Source organism: Scomber scombrus, chromosome 12, assembly GCF_963691925.1.
Source record: "Scomber scombrus chromosome 12, fScoSco1.1, whole genome shotgun sequence".
In the NCBI taxonomy this organism is placed as follows: domain Eukaryota; kingdom Metazoa; phylum Chordata; class Actinopteri; order Scombriformes; family Scombridae; genus Scomber; species Scomber scombrus.
Genome location: NC_084981.1, coordinates 13816945 through 13837448, shown reverse-complemented (window position 1 = coordinate 13837448; position 20504 = coordinate 13816945). Strand labels below are relative to the sequence as shown.

Here is a 20504-nt window from a genome sequence, read left to right as displayed (position 1 = left end):
TATATATATACCTTTTACTCCATTGCATCAATTAGATTTTGCTCAGTATCAGCCCAATTTAATAACACAGATATGAAGCATTTCATGCAGACATCACACAGGCACTATCAATTAATCAGTATCAGCTGACTCTCACACTCAGTCAACAGTGAGGAGGTCTTTATGATCTGCTGAGACTTCACTCACTCTATTTTCCATGTCAACTGATTTACTGACCGCTATTTACAAATTCCTACTTATAACTGCTAGCAAAGCCTTATGCACTTTCTGCTTATGTCAGTGATGTTTGTCTGTTGGCTTCTGTTTTCTAAGGCTTTGTGGAGTTTACATCACAATGCCCCTGTATGAGATCCTGCTGGTTGCTTTGTGCAATAAAACTGTAAAAATATTGTAAAAACGTAAGTCAAATCACAATATGATGTTTTAACTACTACCAGGAATTCTTGACAACTACAGAAACTTTTAGTTAATTAGTGTTCATGTTACAGATAGGTGCTATTCAAACTTACTTATATTTTCATGAGAACTGTCAAATAGTTTCATGAGAAAAGTTACTCATAAAGTAAAGCTTACTCATTTTGCTGTGCTATGTGTGAAGAATGCCTGCGTGGGCTTTTTCCACAAAAGGACAAAACACAAGTAATTCCATCATACACACTTCATCACAGTGCCATGATGTTTTTTTGTCTGTCCAATTCTAGATTTTTGCATTGTGTGAGAGTTTGTGTGACTGGGGGGAGACGCTGTGCGCCGCCTGTCCCAATCCCACGACCATCATCACTGCAGGAACCAGCTCTGTGGTGTGTGTGTGGGACGTAGCAGTCAACAAGGACAAACTCGTCCGCATGAAACTTAGACAGGTTAGTCTGTCTGCAACAGAGAGCAGAATGATTTTCTTCATCTCAGACTGATGTGTACAGAGAAACTTATACTGACCCTGTTTTTCTTCATAGCCATTATACGGTCACACAGATGCAGTTACATGTCTGGCTGTATCTGAGGTCCACAGTATGATAGTGAGTGGCTCCCGTGACCTCACTTGTATCCTGTGGGATCTGGAGGAACTAAGCTACGTCACCCAGCTAGTAGGACACACAACTAGCATCTCTGCACTGGCTATAAATGAGCTTACAGTAAGTCTTACCATTTATGTCTTTCTCTGCATATTGAACTTCTCTTTAAAAACCTCTCGCTTTTCTCTCTGTCTTCTGTTCATTGTAGTCTTTGGCTCAGTGCTGCCATGTTGTTCCCCTTCACCTACCTCACTGCATGAGGAAGGGAGGCTTCTCATTGTTGACAGCATGCATATCCTCTTTGTGCGCGTTAATGCTTTTTCGTGCATCTCTGTGTACATTTGTCCACACACGGGCGTCAACGCCATATTACTCTTTCCAAGGGTGAGATAGCGTCATGTGCAGGGCCTCTGCTCTACCTGTGGACGATGAAGGGTCAGCTGTTGGACTGCACTGACACTTCCTGCGGGCCTCGGGCAGACATCCTGTGTGTCAGCTTCACACAGCGGCATGAGTGGGATGCCAGGAACGTCATTGTCACTGGCTGTGCAGATGGCATCATACGGGTAAGTTGGGTTGTTTTGTGTGTGTGTGTGTGTGTGTGTGTGTGAGAGAGAAAGAATGTCTGTCTTTAAAATCACTCTCTTGCAACTCTTTGCAGGACGAATAGGTCAGCGGGAGAGGTCTTGCTTGCTTTTATACAGTATACTTTACAGTATTCAAATATGGCAGTCATTACTTTGGCATTAGCCTTGCAGGTAGCAGCTTGGATGTCCATTGAGGTATTAGTAACAGCATATGGGTTGTGTGTGCGGTGTATGGCTGTTTTTTTCTTAGGATTAATTTAAACATATGCCGCCTCTCTGCAATCAAAGCTGCAAACTCTAAATTGGGCTTCACTTGGCGGGGGGGACGCATCCATGCCACATGCACAACACACACACAAATGCTATTATTACTTTAATATTACCTTGAGTTATGGGGTGTGCGTGCACAGCGGTGCGTATGCGTGTGTGTTTGTTATTATGTTGAATTATGTCTGATTTTGCTACTCGTTATGTGTCTCTCATACAGATATGGAGGACAGAGTACACCAGAACACAATTACCTGGCCCTCCAGAAGAGCCTGTGTCCCCAGGGCAAGACCGAACAGCGCAGACAGAGAGAGACGGTAATGCTGCTGGCAGTAGCATAGGATAGGGATGTATCTATAACAGCTAAGATGATGGGGATGGCTGACAACAGCACAACCGTAAGACTGACTGAAAAGAAAACTGCACAAAAAGAAATGCTTCTTTTATTATGTGTTTCAAAAAGAAACCCATCTCGATCTAATTAGTTAAATCCTTAAGTGTGAGATGATTATTTTTAACCGCTCATCTCAGAGCTAGACAGCGTTGTTTTCAGATGAGCACTTGTAATGCTTGCCCCATCCCTCACTAGCATTAGGGCTAGCAGGAATTATGTTGTTATAAAGTTATTAAACATAGAGGCAGTAAACACTGATGAGTAATTCTGCTGACGTGTGTGTGCGTGTATAATTTAGAAAGCAATAATACCCAGATCCAATTTGGCATACGTTGGTTACAGCCTCGCGTCACCTCATAGGAGTATTATGCTTGGCAAATTACATTGAGACAAGTCTTTACGTAACACTGAGGCATTTATATTCAAGGGATTTTTCTCCCTTTAACAGCCTACTGACCACAGATAAACACTGCGTTATGCACAACTTAATTTTTTTGCGAGGACCTCTGGGTCAGGTTTACAGACAGAGTGGACACCTGGCCTGTGATTCGATTATAATTGGAGATTGAAGTATTCTCATGATGTATCCACAGTGAGCAACTCGTGCCAGGTTAAAGGCTGGGAGAGACATCTGGTGTTGTGTCAAGAGCTGAACAGGAGTCAGGCTGCGTCACAACGCCGCCACAAAAACAATCCAGCTATCACAATGCTGTCCATGTCCAGGTACAGTAAATAACATGCTCCCACACAGCTAACAGAGGTGGGATTTAGTTTGTTTAATCACTTCACAGATCAGGAACTAACTACATTAAAACTAAACCTTGACTTACATGTACTGTATTTTATTTGTATTAATGCATTGAATTTACTTCATTAATTTGGATTAATCTTTTCTGTGTAGGAGCCATGCAACTCTGCTGGCAGGTGATACATGGGGCAGAGTTTTCACCTGGACCTGTGAGTGAGAGGTTGCAGGGTATGAACTCTTTTAATGCGCCCGGGCTTCTACACAACTTTTACCCTCTCAGAGAGAGTCTAACACAGACCTCTGCAGGCAGTAAAATCCATCAGTGACTTCGGTCGAACACCAGCTGAACATCGAGAGACACTGTACTGTATATTCTATATATACTGTGCATTCAGGGAGAACAATGTTACAATATTTGTCTCATTCAAGTCTCACACAATAAGGCATATTTGACTTCCTTTACATGAATATTTAATTGTGTACTTTTCTGTGTAAATATTGAATTTCAACAAATTTGAATAAAACTTTATAGCTATTGATGTCTACTTTCTTGTCCTGTGACTCTCAGTGTAAAATATCAACTGTGATTTCAATTATGAATGAAATCTGGGCTGGCCAGGATTTTATACATTTTTACTTTTATAAAGGCAAATCTTGAGGGACACTGTCTAGAATTGTCAAAACATATTGGAAGATTTTCAATGATGAAAGTCATGGAAGCTTCATAGTGAAAACAAAGTATTATGTGAATGATGAATAACAGCATGCATGTTCAGCCAGCATTTCCTGAGAAATACGACTTTTTAATAGTGTTACAGGGCTGGAGCAGATCCTTTTCTCACGAAATGAATACTGTGGCAATCACACATGTCAGCATTTTATGCAACAAGGGTTGCATTGTTTTGCTTTGGTAAATGTTTGTGGTATGAGCAATTCAGGATGTTTAGCTGGTTGCGAAGAGTTTACTGGGCTTACTTTGTTTTTCACAATGTGTTTTCAATATGCTTTGTTATGTGGCATTTATGAGTGAACACTGTTTGATCCTCTTGCACCATTATCCTCCACAAGTTTACTGTGACCATGTCAAGTATGTGTTGTGGATGATGTAAAAATGCCTTTTTATGTGTGTGTTTATAGTTGATTGTAGACAGACAGGCCTTCCAATCTCCTCATCAGCTAAAGCTTACATGATTACAGCAATCACTGTTGGGCCTCCATAACACACTCCTGGGTGAATCTGACCTATTTTGTGAGAGAGATGATATGAAACTTAACCCTTTCTAAACACTGATTTGGATCTTTTTTATAAAAAAGTGACACCCACCCTCACACTGATATCCCCATAAACAACAATTTACCATTTTAAATAAGGGTACATTGTCAAGAGTGTGGAGACTCACTCTCTTTCTGTGCCTTGCTTCCTCTCTCATGCACATGCACCACTCCTCTCTATCATAAAGGAAGAGGTCTGTGTCTTTAACCTTTGTGTGTGTGGCTAATTGTGCTAAGTGGAGTAGCTTAATAGAGTGGAAAATAGTCCTCATAATTTTCCCAGAGAGCGAGCAATGACCTTCTCTAAAGACAACGGCCATCTCCATTCTCTCTACACCACTGGTTTTATGATATGAAATGTCAAACCATTGGGTTCTTCAGAATAATTAAATCAAATAAATTATTGCACCTAGGCAGAACCATCTTGTAGCCTAACCCAATTATAATGCACTGTAAAGCTAATTATTAACCATGATTACAATTAGTCTAATTTGAATAAATGTAGTCATTAGCGGGTTCATCCTAGTCAGTGAGTCTGAACTGTGGGGGATGATGGTCTCTCTCTCTCTCTCTCGATCTCTCCCACTCACCAAGAGAAGGGGTGTGGATGTGCATCATTCTCTTTCTCCATGCGCCTCTTTCTTCATCCCATTTTTCACACACTGACCTTCACAAAATGGCCTACATCCTCCACCTTTGTGGGGTACTTGAGCGTAATGCCTGCTGCTCCCAGAATTCCTTTTTGATGCTTATGCCTCTGCAATTTTGGTGTAATTTCCAAATCAGAGGCACAATACTCTCAGTCGAATCAATATCCAGGCTGCTTGGCATTACCTGGTAATAATTACATCAAATATCCCCTTTTGCCATTGCAGAGGTTACATTTAAATCCATAGTTCAATATTTTGGGACATTGGCTTATTTGCTTTCTTATTTGCTGTAAATGAGAAGAAAAGTATTAGTCATGTTTGTCTGGTATATATGAAGCTACAGCCAGCAGCTTAGCTTAGGATAAAGACTGGGAATGGGAGGGAAACAGCTAGTCTGACTCAAAGAAGATCTGCTTACCAGCACCTATTAAGTTCTTGAGTAATAAAATGGTAAATTGTGATTGTACGAATGGCTATTGGCTGAAGTATTTCTTTGCTAGGAGGAGTAACCTTTTGATATTTTTGCAACTTGTCATTCCTATTTTTAGTTTAATGAGATATAATTAATTATGAATAAGTGAGCTTCAGAGGTGTTGGTTGGAGGATCTTGTTTTTTGGGTTTTTAAAAAAAACATCTATTTATTGCACATTTTGTTAATATTACAAACAAGGAACAACAGAACAAGAAGGCACATGTAGGTAATTAATAATAATAACAAAAATTCTAATAATATAATAATAATGATAAATAGATAAATAAGTGGGTATATATCCACATACACATATACGTACATACATACACCCAAACATAGAGTCTAATGGTAGAAAATTATATATTTTCTGCATATAAACACACTTATCGCTTACATATTATGGAGGATCTTGTTACTTTTGGATATCTAGCTATTTCCCCCAGTTTCTGAGTTTTATGCTATGCTAAGCTAACTGGCTGCCTAGCTGTCCACTCAAATTTACCAAATAGATATTTGTGAACTATATCAATCTTTTCATCTAACTGCCAGAGAGCAAATAAGAATGTTTCCCAACATGCTAGCTATTAGATAATAAGTTACAGAACTTGTTGAATGTTCATTCCTCAGTCTGTCATATTGTTTAATGAGTAGGTTCTCAGTAAGTGTGTTGTAATGTGATTTATGATATATACAGTTTATACTACTGTCCATTGTATGTAAGACATTGGATGCACTGCGGCTGTTTGTGACACAAAATTGTTACAGAATCAAAACCAATTTAAACATGTTTTTAAAAACAAGATTTATGAAAAGCAAAGACTCTTTGAATGTCAGACCCAGGCATATATTTATTAATTTGGTGTGTTAGTAGTACTGTAATTATAAATGCATTTAAAAAGGCAAGTGTTACAGTGCCTCATGACACTGCAGTAAAAGAGCCTGGACAATGATTTCTTTCCACAGAGTCTCCTGAGTGTATACAGAATAGTTAGCCTAACAGTCGGAGTATTAAACATCTGGCTCACAGGCCAGCGATGGCAACAAACAAAACAACAGAATCATAAGACCCAAAAACCGCTGTGCTGGAACGGAGCCGCTCAGAGGAAACACAAAACCCTCATCCCATTTACCAACAGTTGTAGCATACTTGCAGCCAAAAATCAAATGCTAAATGCCATATTGATAGTTCATAAATATAGTCCTTTGGATGCCACTCAATTCAGCTTGCAGAACTGTATCTCAACCCTCACCAGGAGGTACCATGACATCCATGTGTCTAAAGCTGCTGTGTTTACAGCTGTTTCTCCTGGAAGAGGATCTGAGCATACACAGTGTCCGGGCTGGAGGTTGTGGGGTCAGGGCTGGAGGAGGCTGGGGGCTCCGGCCTTGGTCTGACCAGCTCCAGCTCTGCATATGTCAGACTATCCTCTTGTGATACTCGTGATACTCGAGGCTGGAAAAAGGAGGGATATGATGAGAGGAACTTAAAGGAATTTAGCTCACAGATAAGGCAGAGGAGTGCTGCATGTACATAGTAAACAAAGATGTTTCTCACAGACAACTAATCTTATTTCAGTAAACAGTGGTATTCTTTCAGTTTCCATGGAAAACATCTACTTAGTATGTGTTTGTAGGACCTCTCGGAACATTCAGTTAAGTTGAAAAACATTCGGTACAAAAGGGGCCCTATGCACCATCTTCAGATCCTCCAAGTTGTACTAATCCAATCAGTATGTTCGTGCAAAGCAAATGCTCACATCTTCAAAATCACAAGAGCAGCATCGGTAGAAATACTGATGATCCTTAGTTTGAGTAGTTTTCTTCTCTATATACTTGTTTGACACTTTTATTGTAGATATAAAACCAATGAAGCACTCTAAATAAGTAATTGTGTTTGAGAAGCAATAAAGCTAAATAGAATTATCAAGCTCATAACTGAATGAAGAGACAGCAAAAAACTCCAGTAGACAATCATGCAATCATGAGACAAATTCCCCGTTGCATTTATCTCAATAACAACTGCGTGCATTAAAAAAATAATTATCTAAAAATATTAATACATTTGTTTTAACAAATCTATTAAGCGCATACAGAATGTTAAATAAATCATATGATGGAAGTAGTGGACAGAGGTAAGGGAATCATTGAGCCTGTGTGATGTGTGAAGATGAGAAGACTTACAGTGGCAGATCTCCTTGGCTGAGTCTTTAACCTTCTGAGCTTCTGAGTTCTCTTTGCAGCAACTGGCACGGAAAAACAGAGACCACCTTAATTGACTCAAAATAGCCAGAGAAATGAAATTTAAAAATATGCACTGCTTGTGTATGTACTATGTGGTTTTCAATGTACTGTTTATTACAGAAAAAAAGATTTATTCTACCATTTTCAGCGTCAGACAATATACTCAGTGGGATTTTACACAATGTTCCCCTCCGTTTTCTGCTGGTCTCCCAGTGTCTCCCAACCTATGCAGTTTTCACCATGGAGATCAGTATCATTTTCTGCCTTTGTCCTTGCTGGATACCTTCATTTACTGTGTTTTCTTTACCCAGTAATTCATTTTCTTTGCGTCACAGGAGACTGGAGCCTCTCTCCTCCCCCTGTGAATTTAATGCCTCCAGTGTGTTTGGAATATTTTGAGGAAACTCAAACTCCACACACAAAGAGCAGGAGTGGAAAATAAACCAGGTTCCCCCACGCTGTGAGGTCACATTACCAACCAATGACCCACTGTATCCCAAAAGACTAGACTGTGAACATATCTGATCTTGGTGCTGTAGTTTAAAGAATAAAGGCTATATTAGTTCACTACGTACACATATTTACAGCCTAATTGACCTGTGAAAGAATATAAGATGCACAAGATATCACATCCCCCACTCAATTTGTTGCTTTACCTTTGGTTGGTATGTGTGGCGTTGGCTCCTCTGGGACTTCAGGTGATTTTACGGCGACTTTTCTGTCAGTTTTCTGTCTTGTGTCTTTCCTTTTTGTTCTTGGGGGAGAACTCGATGAACTGCTGGAGCTGGTAACAGTCTCTCCTGAACTGCATGGAGCAGAGCAGATTAACTTGAATAGACAATCTCTACCACTAGTATCACACTCTTATTGCTGAAGACATACTGTACCTGCTTTCTGGACATCTGACCAAAAGGTAAATGGCTGTGAAGCAAAAAGTGCAAAAAATAAAAAAGTTAAGCAACCAAAGTATTGCTTTATGTGGAGCTATTTGAAGGTTTAGTAAGAAAATGTTCGACCTTTGAGTCTGTGTCTCCTGTAAAAGTACTGGCAGGTGAGGACCAGCGTGAACAGAAAGATGGACAGCAGGCCCAGTGAGCAGATCAGCACAGCACACACATACACGTCTTGAAAACAGAGACAGATAAAACCTCAGAAAAAGATAAGATATTTATATTGTAAACTGAAACAAAATTAGCAAAAGTCAAGAACAGTACCTGCAAATAAACGCCACACTCCTTCACTGCTACCGTCCTCAAGAGTAAAGTGCACTGGAGAAACAAGTGTTTCAAAAAGTCAGCAAAAGCAGAATGTGAACGACAAAAAACTGTGCCCACATTAAGTATCTTTGTAAATTGCTGTTGTCTGAGGGCACTGACCCAGTACAGCAGACAGCCTTAGTGGTTTCCAGAAATATCAAAACCGCTGTCATGAAGGGTGAGTCTTCTATAGCATCAGCCAAAGCCATCCCACACACACACACACAAAAATAGACATGCACGCACACACATACACACACGCAGGGGCCTGGCTAGACTGCTGTTCTTGGACAGTGTGTGGCGGTTCCCCGTTGCTCTGTACCTCTGCTTCCTTTTGTTGGTCGCTTCACATTTGTTTCATGTCGTAATTTTCATTGTGTGCTTCTCAGTGCGGAAAAAAGAGGACGAATAAGGAAGTTGTTGTCAGTATGTGCCAATGAGTGATGGGCTGCAAATAGGTCAGGGGTATTTAACAAGAGGTTGAGGAGAGTGAACAGAGGCTATATAAATTACTTAGTCTCTGCTCCTCGTAATGAGTTTTTAATATGTCTTTTAAACACAGGTTGATAAACATATTAATAAGAAATGATAAGATATTAACTCTAATTGACTTCTAGCCTGTTTACAGACTGCCTGCGGAATTGTCAAATATGGCCTGAATATCATGTTAATTAATGTCAGGGAGCAAAACAGTAGCTTTTGTGTTTTGGCTGAACATGAAAAACTGTATCAGAAACTGTATCAATGCTCAAATGTACAGGCAGTTATAGCAGGAGAAGATACTCTTACAATAAGATCACAACATTCAAGATACTGCTGACGTTTCTTTCTTTTTTTCTTAAAATAAGTCATAAAAAATATTGAGCCACCGAAAAAGATAACAGAAGAATAAAGATTAATGAGTAAGATTAACAAGTTTTCTTGTTGATATTATCATGTGTACACAGGTTATCTTGTCTGCACAGTTATCATCTTGCGTGCACAAGATAAAGAAATATTATCATTCAGGACTTATGGGGCTCTCTAAAATACAAGTTTGACTGTACATTGAATGGATAAATAATAGGATAATATTACAATATAATGCAATGCAATAAATATTTTTCATGTTTAAAAAGCTTTTACGTACACTTAGTGAGCACTTAATTAGGACCACCTGTGCAGTTGTGTTGGCTTTGTGAGAAAAGGTGATAACTCTACTTTATGTTTATTATTGAGGTCATAGTGGGTGGTGATGTATTGGAGAGCATTATATTGAAAAGTGTTCCTAATATTTTGCCCCTTAATGTATGTTAATGTTGTGTACAAAATATTAGGAACACTTTTCAATGGGTTGGATATCATTAGATTGCACATGTGTTCCTAATGATGTGCTTGGTGTGCTTTAAAAAAAAAAAAGGAAACTGAGTAATAACGGTATTAATTCAAAAATACTATAATTATTTCAGGCCAGTTTTGACGTTTTATTGGATTGCATTAAATTGTTTGATATTCCTGTTTTTTCCCCCCCTTCCCTTATATTCCATAACAGTAAAACTAACTATGCCTTGAGTCTTAGCCCTAGTTTTACTCATTTGACGAGGTGGCAGACTATATTTAAAAGGTATTTCTTAAAATGTGAGTAGTTAACAGTTAATACAAATAAACCACATACTGTATCTGGTCTTCACAATGTGGTTAACCACATGCTAAACATCTGATCAGTGCACGCAGCTTTAGGTTAACAGGTTGGCTGTCAGACAGCCAGTATGGTACATACTCTACATATGCGTCCAGATGCACATCCAGCTGAGCCAAGTTCATGCAAAAAAATATACTGCACAGGTTTTCATGCAAAGCTGAAAGCCATTAGGTACAGATTCATGGTTGTGTGCTTTACCGCGGTCTAGCAGTGAAGACACAGCATAAAAAAGTAAGCCATCCTCTGTACCATGTGGGGTTAGAAACTTGAAACCAGACAGCAGCAGCTCTTAAAAGTTCATTTAAAAGTGCAGACTGTCTGCTCATTTGACCAGTTTAGAAAAGCAGCAGCAAACACTCGACCATTAGGTTCATATAGTTCATATTTAGAGATGAGACTCTCCCAAAATCTGCAAAATCTTTTGACTAAAATCCGTCCAATGATCTAAGTGGGGTGTAGCCTTTCCTGCAGACTGAGGGGTTCCCTGGATTATACTTATAACTTAGTTTTCTCTTTGTTTGCGCTTATAATGTCAGCTCTTGTGTTTCTGGTTTTGTGGTCAATGCATGTCAGAGATGCCTGAGGTTGCATGGCTTCCTTAGTGGGACATAGCCCTGAATATAGGGCAGGGCGTTGTCAGATGGCTCTGTCAAACTGAAACCTTTTCACTTTTAAGGCATAAGAGGTAATGAAAGGTAAACTTTACAGCTGTGTCAGGTGTAGACAAACCTATTGCATGGTAGCAGCATTTTGAATGTTGGATCCCTGTTGAACCGCTTTATCCAATGCACCTTAATAATTAGTGTGTTTATAATAGTGTAGTTCTTGGCTAGGTTCGTTAAGATTGTTTATTGTTGATTTCTCACAGATTCCTGGCTCAGACTAAATAAGTTCCACTGAATTTTCCTCCAGAGGCTTGCATAAAGTAAACCCAGAATGCTGTCGTCATGTATTTTAGAGTTTTTGAACATAGCTAGCTCAGCAACACTCAACCTTTTACTCCTCACACTCTTACACAGAGAGTGATATTGTTGAGTGTGGTTTGGCTGTGTGAGCTCATTGTTTTGAGATGGAAATGCCAGAAGATTGGGGTCACACTCTAACACACACAAGCACTGCTTAAGCAAACAGCCAAGAGAGTGTCAGTGAATACATGGTACACATCCCTGTTTGGCCTTTGTACTGTAATAAAAACTGTTGCCTTTCCTTTATTCGGTTATTATTTCCACTGCCAGATAACATGAACAGCACGCCTCAGCTGAATGTGTGTGGCTGTAAGGGAATTCCTTGTAAAAAGGTGTTCCAGGGAAAACATTTCAGTTTATTAACACCAGAAATCCCCTTGTTCCTCTGTGTTTCAGTTTCTCATGTCAGTGATCAAGGTTGCACAGAATGTATTTTTTTAAAAAGGTGAAATGATGTCATGTGGTGATGAGAGATTTGTTTTCAATCGCCTGAACCATATTAATAAACTCCACTTCATTTGATCTAACACAAGGCTAACAACTGCAATCTAACACCCAAATCTGCTTTAAAAAAAAAAAGTTAAAAACATTTGTTTTGCTTCACCATGAAATTCCCCTTCAGCATTCCCTCTACCAGGGACCACCGCCCTGTTGAAGGAGAGCTTCAACATCTTACTCATAGACACTAAAACAGGGAGGATACTTTCTGATAAGCAGCTCAACAGCTCTAACATGTTTTATTCTTAAAAAAGAAGCCGATACCTAACCAATAGTCCCTCATCTCTCATCCTTCACCCCATTATCAGACTAAATGTGGCACTGATGCTTCCCAAAGACAAATATGACATGGAGAGCCCAGTGTATAAACACACATCTGGTTACCTGTCAGCTGTGTGGTGCTGGTACCATTGGATGATGCTCTCCATGTGTTTCTGTGTTTGCGGATCTCCTGCACCCTACAGGTGTAGAAACCCTGATCCATCCCCGTCACACTGAAAATCCACAACCGGTACACCTCTCCCTCTGTTTCCTCATAAAGACGAAATTTTGGCTGAGGGAAAAGGTGGGTGTAGTTCCCATACACCTTCCCTTTTTTTATGCCCATCCTCACAATCAGAAACTGCGAGGGCTCGAGGGCAGTAGGAGGAGAGGGGGATGGTGCAGAGGGAGGAGGAGGAGGCGACGTGAGAGTGGGAACAGCCAGGGGAGAAAAGAACCAGCGGAGGATGAGGACACTGCTGCTCCTCTTCCTCTGAGATACCAGGCAGGACAGTGTCAGATTGTCTTTCTCTGTTACCATGACAACAGGCCCAGGGACCACTGTCACATTCAGGGCATAACATACCTCTGTTGACAAAAGACACAAAAAGTTAAGCTTATGTACACTTTGTCTTGTTTTATGTTATTATTTGTCCTCACATAACAAAGTCTATTGAATATGTGGTCTTTGTTTAACCCTACTGTACACACTTATTGCAAGTATGATATGCACTTATTGTTTTATGACTGAATAACAGCAAACTAAACCATAAAACATATTATTTCACTCACAGAGTGCTATGATCTGGTATCTTGTGTGACTCCTCCCTACTTTTTAAATTAGTAATTAACTAGATTTGGTAATGTGCCCGACATGGAAAAAGTCTGAGTTCATTTTTGCAAGATGTTTGATTTCCTGCCAATAAAACATAATTGTAGCATTTAAACAAAGTAAGTTTATATGCACACCCACAGTGGCTGCAAAGATTTATGGCATTAGAGCTTGCTATCACTGGTTCTACTTATATGTGTCATTCCATCTTTAGACGGGAATTCAGTCTGTAAAAGTGAGCAAACGCAAGAGAGCTTAGGATTCAAATAAGTCGGACATTGTGTGCCCCAATTTTTACTTCCCTACAGGTAATGTTTTTTTATTCTGCTGCCAGCTGGGTCAGGTCTGTCTTTGTAGAGACATGGTGTCTGGACACAATGTGTGTGATCAGACATGCAAAGAGAATCTACAGGTGGGAAACATTCATCATCTGTATGGTCCACCCCCCGCCCCCCTTCCCAAGCAGGCTAAAAGACAAAAACACGACAACATAACAGGGACCATCTGGGCTCCCATGCTGCATCGCTCCTTTTTTGTTGGTTACTTGGGAAATCTCCCTAAGGGTCTGTCCTCCACTATTTAATGTGACAACCAAAGCAGCAACAGAGACTCAAACCAACATGATACAGCAGTCACCAAAACATTATAGAGTGGGAAATATTAGTGTTTCTCTGATTGCAGAGTACAAACTTCCTTAACTCCACGATTGGTTTGACTTTAAACAATTACACTTTTTCCAAGTTTGTAAAAAAGCTTTAAAGTACTAATTATTATTGTTTATGTATATTCAGTTACTGTAGGGAAGTGTTTTATTTCATTTGGCCTCTCATTAAAGTCCCATAATAAAGGCAATTTTTATGATTTAACCATATGTTAGATAATAAATCAATGCTCGCTTTCTTACTGCTGTAGTATTGCTGTAAACAAGGTAAAGCTTACCTGTGACCAGAGCCTTAGTCAGGACAAGGACCACTATAGAGAAGTACATTTTCCACAGTCAGCGAATCCATAAACCCAGAAAACTGCACAGCACTTACACAAGCAGCTACATTTAAAACAGAGACTGACTGCGCGACCCACCAGAGCCCTTACCCACCATTAACTCTTCTCCTCTTTTCTGTGTAATATGAAACAGTAAATGCTCTGTTCCCACTTAGAAACTCCCACTCTCTCTCTCCCAGTACTCTCTCTCACTCTCTCTCTCTCTCTCTGTCTGTCTCTCCCTCTCTCTCTTTCGCTCACTGTGTGTCCTGCAAAACGTAGGAAATGTCATTTCCTGTGTTCCTATGAGGAGTCTTGGACCAAGGCCCAAAACCTCAGTACTTCAATGCAATGGTCAAGTCTTGTGGTTTGTATGCGTGTATGTGCATTGTGAATCATTTTGAGAAGCCTATACTATATAATAAAGCACTAAACATGCATTTCCATCATCCAAGCTACTTTGAAAGCCAAGTGGTTATGCTCATTTTGCATCTCCCATAGAGCTCACAAAGACCAAATGCTGATGTTCATACATGTGCTCTTTATTTCTGCATGCAGTAATGTGTTCATGCATATATATATATATGTGTGTGTGTGTGTGTGTGTGTGTGTGTGTGTGTGTGTGTGTGTGTGTGTGTGTGTGTGTGTGTGTGTGTGTGTGTGTGTGTGTGTGTGTGTGTGTGTGTGTGTGTGTGTGTGTGCGTAGGACCTCTCCCTGTCTGGCTGTTGGACAGAGTGGCATGGGCTTGTCTCTGGCTGTGGTTGTGAGACTGTCCCAGTGGTATGAAGCATGCTGCTTTATTGGGCAGGCTAAACTGCTGAGGCAGGGCTTCTGCTAGCGCTTTGAGCTTTGCCAAAGCCAAATGGGATTACACAACAGATTTAACTTTTTAGATTATACATAGGATTCTCTTAAAAAGCATAGATTCACTGGAAAATGTATTGGCTTGGTTGACAAAGTGGATCACTCTTTCCTTAACTTTATTCTTTGGGTTTCAAAAAAAAAAATACTGTAATTGAAGTTTTATCACTTAATGGTCATGTGTAAAAGTGTCAAAATAACACTTCTGGTGACTGTTGAGAAGCATTATGTCCTCTTCAGTACAACTTTAACTTGGGGTTTCCCTTAAAGTTTTCCTTTACATAAGTCTGTCTCCTCCGGAGGAATCACTCTCCTCTGCCCTGCAGTGGTCAAAGCAGGTTACTGCTTCTCAGGGGATCAACAAAAACATATTTGAGGTCACTGAGAAACCTGGGAGCACTGTAAGCAGGCATTCCCACCACAGCAGTGTACATTAAATCTGAGTTTGAAACAAGGGAAATCAAAGGAAAGACATTTTCAGACTGTATTATTTCTATTATTGGATCCCAACGGTATAGTAGGCAAAGATTTAAGCATTTGGATAGGTTCATACAGAAAAAGGACACACACACACACACACACACACACACACACACACACACACACACACACACACACACACACACACACACACACACACACACACACACTGATTTAATATACAAAATGTTATTCTCTCTTTTTCTGTCTATAAACTCTCTCAGGACTTATCATTGCACTCTCTCAATAACACTTTGTAATTGTCTTATGCACTCAGTAAAGAGACTCTTCATTTAGAGTCATTCAGACCCATAGGACGTTTAAACAGCCAGAACATGGAACCAGTGGCGGTAATATTATATTGTTACAGTCTTTTGTGTAGTAAAATGAAATCAATATCTTCTTTTACATTTCCTCTTTGTTTATTTATAACCTTTACAATGTGATTCTGAAACATTTATTGTGGTGAGAAATTATTTAGTTTGAATGAAGTGTGTTTTTATTGCCTGAACAAGTCCATGTCACACTACTCACAGCAACAAAGAAACATCCTCACAAACCTCCCACTTTAAAAATGGACTACAGTATGAAATTAAAACTTACAAACAGCTATTATGACATCCCCATGTTTCAACTTTCACACAGTGGTTGAACACACAAAACTATGCTTTACACAATCTGCAGATCTTTGATTGACGCTGTGGATTTAAGATTTCATGCATCACAAAATGCCAAAAGTAGGATTTTTCTCCTACAAGAAAAGAGAATGACAACTTAAGCAAGCCGATCAGTGTTCATATCAGAAACTAAACATTCCTCTGGGCTGGGCTATTTGCTACATCATAATGTACTTCTAGGAGGCAACAGATTATTGATCACACTGTATACACAAGAAAGATATCTTAGCGTCTCACATTCAAAAAGTCAAATGGAATGGTGAACTTCTCTGTAACACAATAAATAGCTTAACAATAATTCTCCAAAATTGACAGCAGCAATTTAACAGCATGCCACAGGGACTTTTTTCAGCTACGAAGCAAAAACATTGAGACTTTTTTCCCTTAAAAAGTCACATTTACAAACAACATAATTTATATGATGATCCATTCATACTGTGCTTTTGGGTAGCTTTATTTTATCAAATGATTTACTTAGCCACTTGTATGCATTGCATAATCAACCCCTTAAACCCCCTCAGCAGTCAGACACCTCCATAAAGTCCTCCAGTTCACCCATGGTTATTATATCACAGGACTCATACCTTGAATGAGCTGAGTTGTCAGTTTCACAAACCAAGCTTTCTGCAAGCTGGCTGTTTGTGTCACACTCATATGAGCCATGTGTGTTGTAAACTGTGTTATGTGTTTTGTCTTTATCATTAACCGTGTCCATGTATGGAGTCTTCTCTGGGCTGTAGCGATGCCCCTCCGAGTTCTGTTCATTTTCGGGGGCTTGATGTCTGTAGGTGTGGTTCTCCCTAGCAGGCTGTTGATCCTGGGAGAGAGTCACTGGGGTTGACCTAACTGAGGATGACCTTTGGGGGTGCACGGAGGAGGTCTCTGCAGGTTGGTAGCCTTGTGGATAACCCTGGTAGCCTTGATAAACCACATAGGGCTTGCCAGCTGGAGAAGCTTGGGAGAGGGGCTGTTGTTGCTGCTTGGCTGGCACTTGGGGTTGTAGCTGAGGCTGTGGGTGCGGTTGCTGGGACTGGGGTCGGGAGGTGCTCTGGCCAGACTCGCGCACATTCAGCTGAACATACTTCCCTGTCTCTGGGTCAAAGAAAGTTTTTGTTTTCACCTGAACAGGAACATCCACTACGAAGTACTGACCTGAGTCAAGGTCTTGCAACACCTTACGCTGGGTCAGCGGGTAGGAGTGGGGATAGCTTGACTCTACATGGTACTGTGTCACTGGAGCTGGGTGGTTAGAATGATGGAGAGTGGGAGAAGAAGGAACATGAGCAACTGTCTTAAGAGCTGCATGATGGGAAATAGGGCCAGTAACATGAGGGGAGGCAAATGGGAGGGAGTCAGGGGTAGTGGCATGAGGGGAGGCAACTGGGAGGGAGACAGGAGTAGTGGCATTAGGGGAGGCAACTGGGAGGGAGACAGGAGTAGTGGCATTAGGGGAGGCAACTGGGAAGGAGACAGGGACAGTAGCATGAGGGGAGGCAACTGGGAGGGAGACAGGGGTAGTTGCGTGAGGGGAGGCAACTGGGAGGGAGACAGGGGCAGTAGCATGAGGGGAGGCATGGAAAGAGCGACGAGAAGGCTGGGGCTCTGAATGCGAAGAGGGCAAGCTAGACTCCAATGCTTGTGCATGAGCAAGGGACACAGGTGGGGAAAAATGAGGGGAAGCCACAGCATGGCGGTTGGAGGAGCATACCTCAGAGGAGGAGGTGGAAGGAGTACTTGAGACCTCTTGAAGAGATTTCTCAGCCGGGCTGTCTGCTGCAGCTTTGGACAACTCTTTCTTTATCCTACGTTTGGCCAGCCTTTTCGCCCTAAGCAGGGCTTTCTCGCTTTTTGGGGGAACAACTGGAGGCTTTCCTAAGCGGGACACATCACTACTGAAACTGCATGCAGAATCCGGCCTCTCGTAGTCATATAGGCCCCGTATATCTGCCAGGTCCCCCACACTGGTGACAAAACTCTCCACATCCTCAGACATGTTGCTGATGACAGAGCGGGAGTCATCTTCATCCAGAACAATGCTTCTCCTGCTGTAGGGCCTGTGGTGTGACGGAGGGGCTGAGTAATCCTGTGATGAAGATAGCTGAAGGGTTGAAGATTCTTTGATAGCAGCAAGTCTGGTGGCTGTATCAGGATGAATTGGGGTTCCTGCGTTATGTCTCATTATCTCCAGCTCCTCATCTCCTCTGTCAGACCAAGGTGAACCAACCCTGAAATCTTCTCCGAAGTTCTTATGGAAGCGTGGTTTGACTGATTTGGTGAAATAGGAACCTCTTATGGTGTTATCCTTCACCCTGAACATTGAGGGCTTGGCTCCCACTGCAGGAGAGGATGTGTTGGAGCGGGGGAGGGATGGAGCTGGAGATGCAGCGTTATGAGACCTGCAAAGCCTATTGTAGGATCCAGAGTCCTCGGCTGACTCAGGTGCATTGTTTCTGTGTTGGGAGGGTACAGGAGAGCGTAGTTGTCTTTCTCTGGATTTCTTTTCTGACTCTGTTGAGGTGATGGCATAGTACTGAAGAGCATCCATCCTCTTCGCTGCTTTTTTCGACTCCTCCACCCGAGAAACTCTCTCCTTCTCTCTCTGAGCTGGTAACTTTTCTTCTTCTCTCTTTTTAGCCCTTACCTCCTCCTCTCTTTGAGCCTGCAACCTCTCTCTTGCTACTCGCTTCTCCTCTCTCTGTGCTGCCTGACTTGCCTCCTCAAGCTGCCTGGCCCTCTCCTCTTTGGCTTGCTGTTCCTCTCTTTGCTTAAGAATTGCTTTCTCTCTGTCAGCAGCTCTCCTTTCCTCCTCCTCTTTTTGAGTTCTTATCCACTCTTCTTTTTTCTGTCTTTCTTTCCTCTTCTCCTCAACCTGCTCCTTATGTTTCTTCTGTTCCTGAATCTGTTTAATTATTTTCTCTTCTGCAATTTGAGCAGCTCTCTCCTCCTCACTCTGTTTTCTTTTCCTCTCCTCTTCAATATAAGTGAGTCTCTTCTCGTCTTCAATCTGTTTGGTCTTTCGCCTTTGCTCCTCAATTAGAGCAGCTGTCCTCTGCTGCTCCTCTTGAGCTGCTCTCTCTTCTTCTCTTTGTTTTCTTCTCCACTCCTCCTCAATCTGTTTGGCCTTTCGCCTTTGCTCCTCTTGAGCAGCTCTTTCTTCCTCTATTTTTTTTCTTCTTCTCTCCTCCTCAATTTGTGTGGCCTTTTGCCTTTGCTCCTCCATTAGAGTGTCTCTCCTCTGCTGATCCTCTTGAGCAGCCCTCTCTTCCTCTCTTTGTTTTCTTTTCCTCCTCTCCTCCTCAATAAAAGCAAGTCTCTTCTCCTCCTCAGCCTGTTTGGCCTTTTGCCTTTGCTCCTCAATTAGAGCAGCTCTCCTCTGCTGCTCCTCTTGAGCAGCAATCTCCTCCTCTCTCTGCTTGACCCTCCTTCTCTCCTCAATAGCTTTCATCATCTCTTCTTCCGCTCTCAGTTTTGCTCTCCTTTCCTCCTCTCTTTGCTTTGCCCTCCTCCTCTCCTCTTCTTTTTGTGCAGCTCTCTCCTCCTCCACTTGTTTTACTTTTCTTTCTTCCTCTGCTCTTTGCTCTGCTTCCTTTTGTTTTTCCCGCCTCTCCTTGATCCTTATAGATATGGCCTCCCTCTCTCTTGCTCTTCTCTCCTCCTCTCTCTGAGAAGCTCTCCTCTCTTCTTCTGCCAGAGAGGCTCTATTCTCCTCTATTATGTTTTTTATTCTCTCATTTCTCTCTACTTCTGTCCTTGAAGCTTTCTCCACTTGTTTTTGCCTGCTCTGAGGTTTTGCAGTGGTTTCTTCATGAGGAGTTGCTACAGTTTCTTGTCTTGGTTTTTCTGTCCTGTCTTCCTCAGTCTTTTCACCTTTTGTTAGATTTGTTGTTATTTCTTTCATGTTGTGCATTTGCCCCACAGTTGGTTGTGGATGAGAGTCTCTATCTAAGTCTGGCCTTCTTTTAGCTGAGGAAATTTCTGTCTTTTCGTGTAGATTGGAGGTATCAAGTGGCTTTAGGTGTTGTGACAAATTTCTTGGCTTGTTGACTGAAGGAGATGATGTTGTTGCTTGCATGTTGTTTGGCTGATGAATACTTTGATCTGCTTGATTACCTCTTTGGGTACCAGCTCCAGCCACTTCCTCCCTGCCTGCCTGGTTCTTAATATGTGCTTGTGATGACACTTTTCTCTCTGCGAGGTCTTGAGTATGTTTTGCAACAGTTTCTAAGATACCTTCATTGTCTTTGACATCTATAAGCATTTTCTCTTGTCTTTCTTTCTCTCCCAGTTTAAACATGCCTGTTCTTTGATGTTCTTTCTCTGTAATGGGGAACACTACGGTTTTGGGCTCTTTGTTCACTTTGGAGCT

The 20504-nt window shown here is 41.3% G+C and overlaps 3 protein-coding genes across 3 annotated transcripts in view; 1 reads left to right on the top strand and 2 right to left on the bottom strand.

Annotated features, from left to right (window-relative positions):
• Positions 1–3479, top strand: part of wdfy4 (WDFY family member 4) — a 39223-nt gene extending 35744 nt beyond the window's left edge. The window contains exons 59-64 of the mRNA XM_062430382.1: positions 702–860; positions 954–1133; positions 1397–1579; positions 2088–2184; positions 2855–2984; positions 3163–3479. Of these exons, the coding sequence (XP_062286366.1) occupies positions 702–860; positions 954–1133; positions 1397–1579; positions 2088–2184; positions 2855–2984; positions 3163–3226 (813 nt within the window). The 3' untranslated portion in view covers positions 3227–3479. The remainder of the gene's footprint in view (positions 1–701; positions 861–953; positions 1134–1396; positions 1580–2087; positions 2185–2854; positions 2985–3162) is intronic.
• A 2081-nt stretch (positions 3480–5560) lies between these two features.
• vstm4a (V-set and transmembrane domain containing 4a) lies at positions 5561–14236 on the bottom strand. The gene is made up of 8 exons (XM_062430581.1): positions 14078–14236; positions 12430–12894; positions 8860–8913; positions 8662–8769; positions 8533–8566; positions 8302–8450; positions 7586–7647; positions 5561–6857 (listed from the first exon to the last, which is right to left on the bottom strand). Exons 1-8 carry the CDS (start codon positions 14124–14126, stop codon positions 6696–6698), a joined length of 1083 nt encoding a protein of 360 aa, XP_062286565.1. The 5' UTR covers positions 14127–14236; the 3' UTR covers positions 5561–6695.
• Positions 14237–15865: 1629 nt separating this feature from the next.
• Positions 15866–20262, bottom strand: LOC133991913 (daf-12-interacting protein 1). Its single transcript, XM_062430521.1, has one exon. It carries the CDS (start codon positions 20208–20210, stop codon positions 16656–16658), a length of 3555 nt encoding a protein of 1184 aa, XP_062286505.1. The 5' UTR covers positions 20211–20262; the 3' UTR covers positions 15866–16655.
• Positions 20263–20504: the final 242 nt, after the last annotated feature.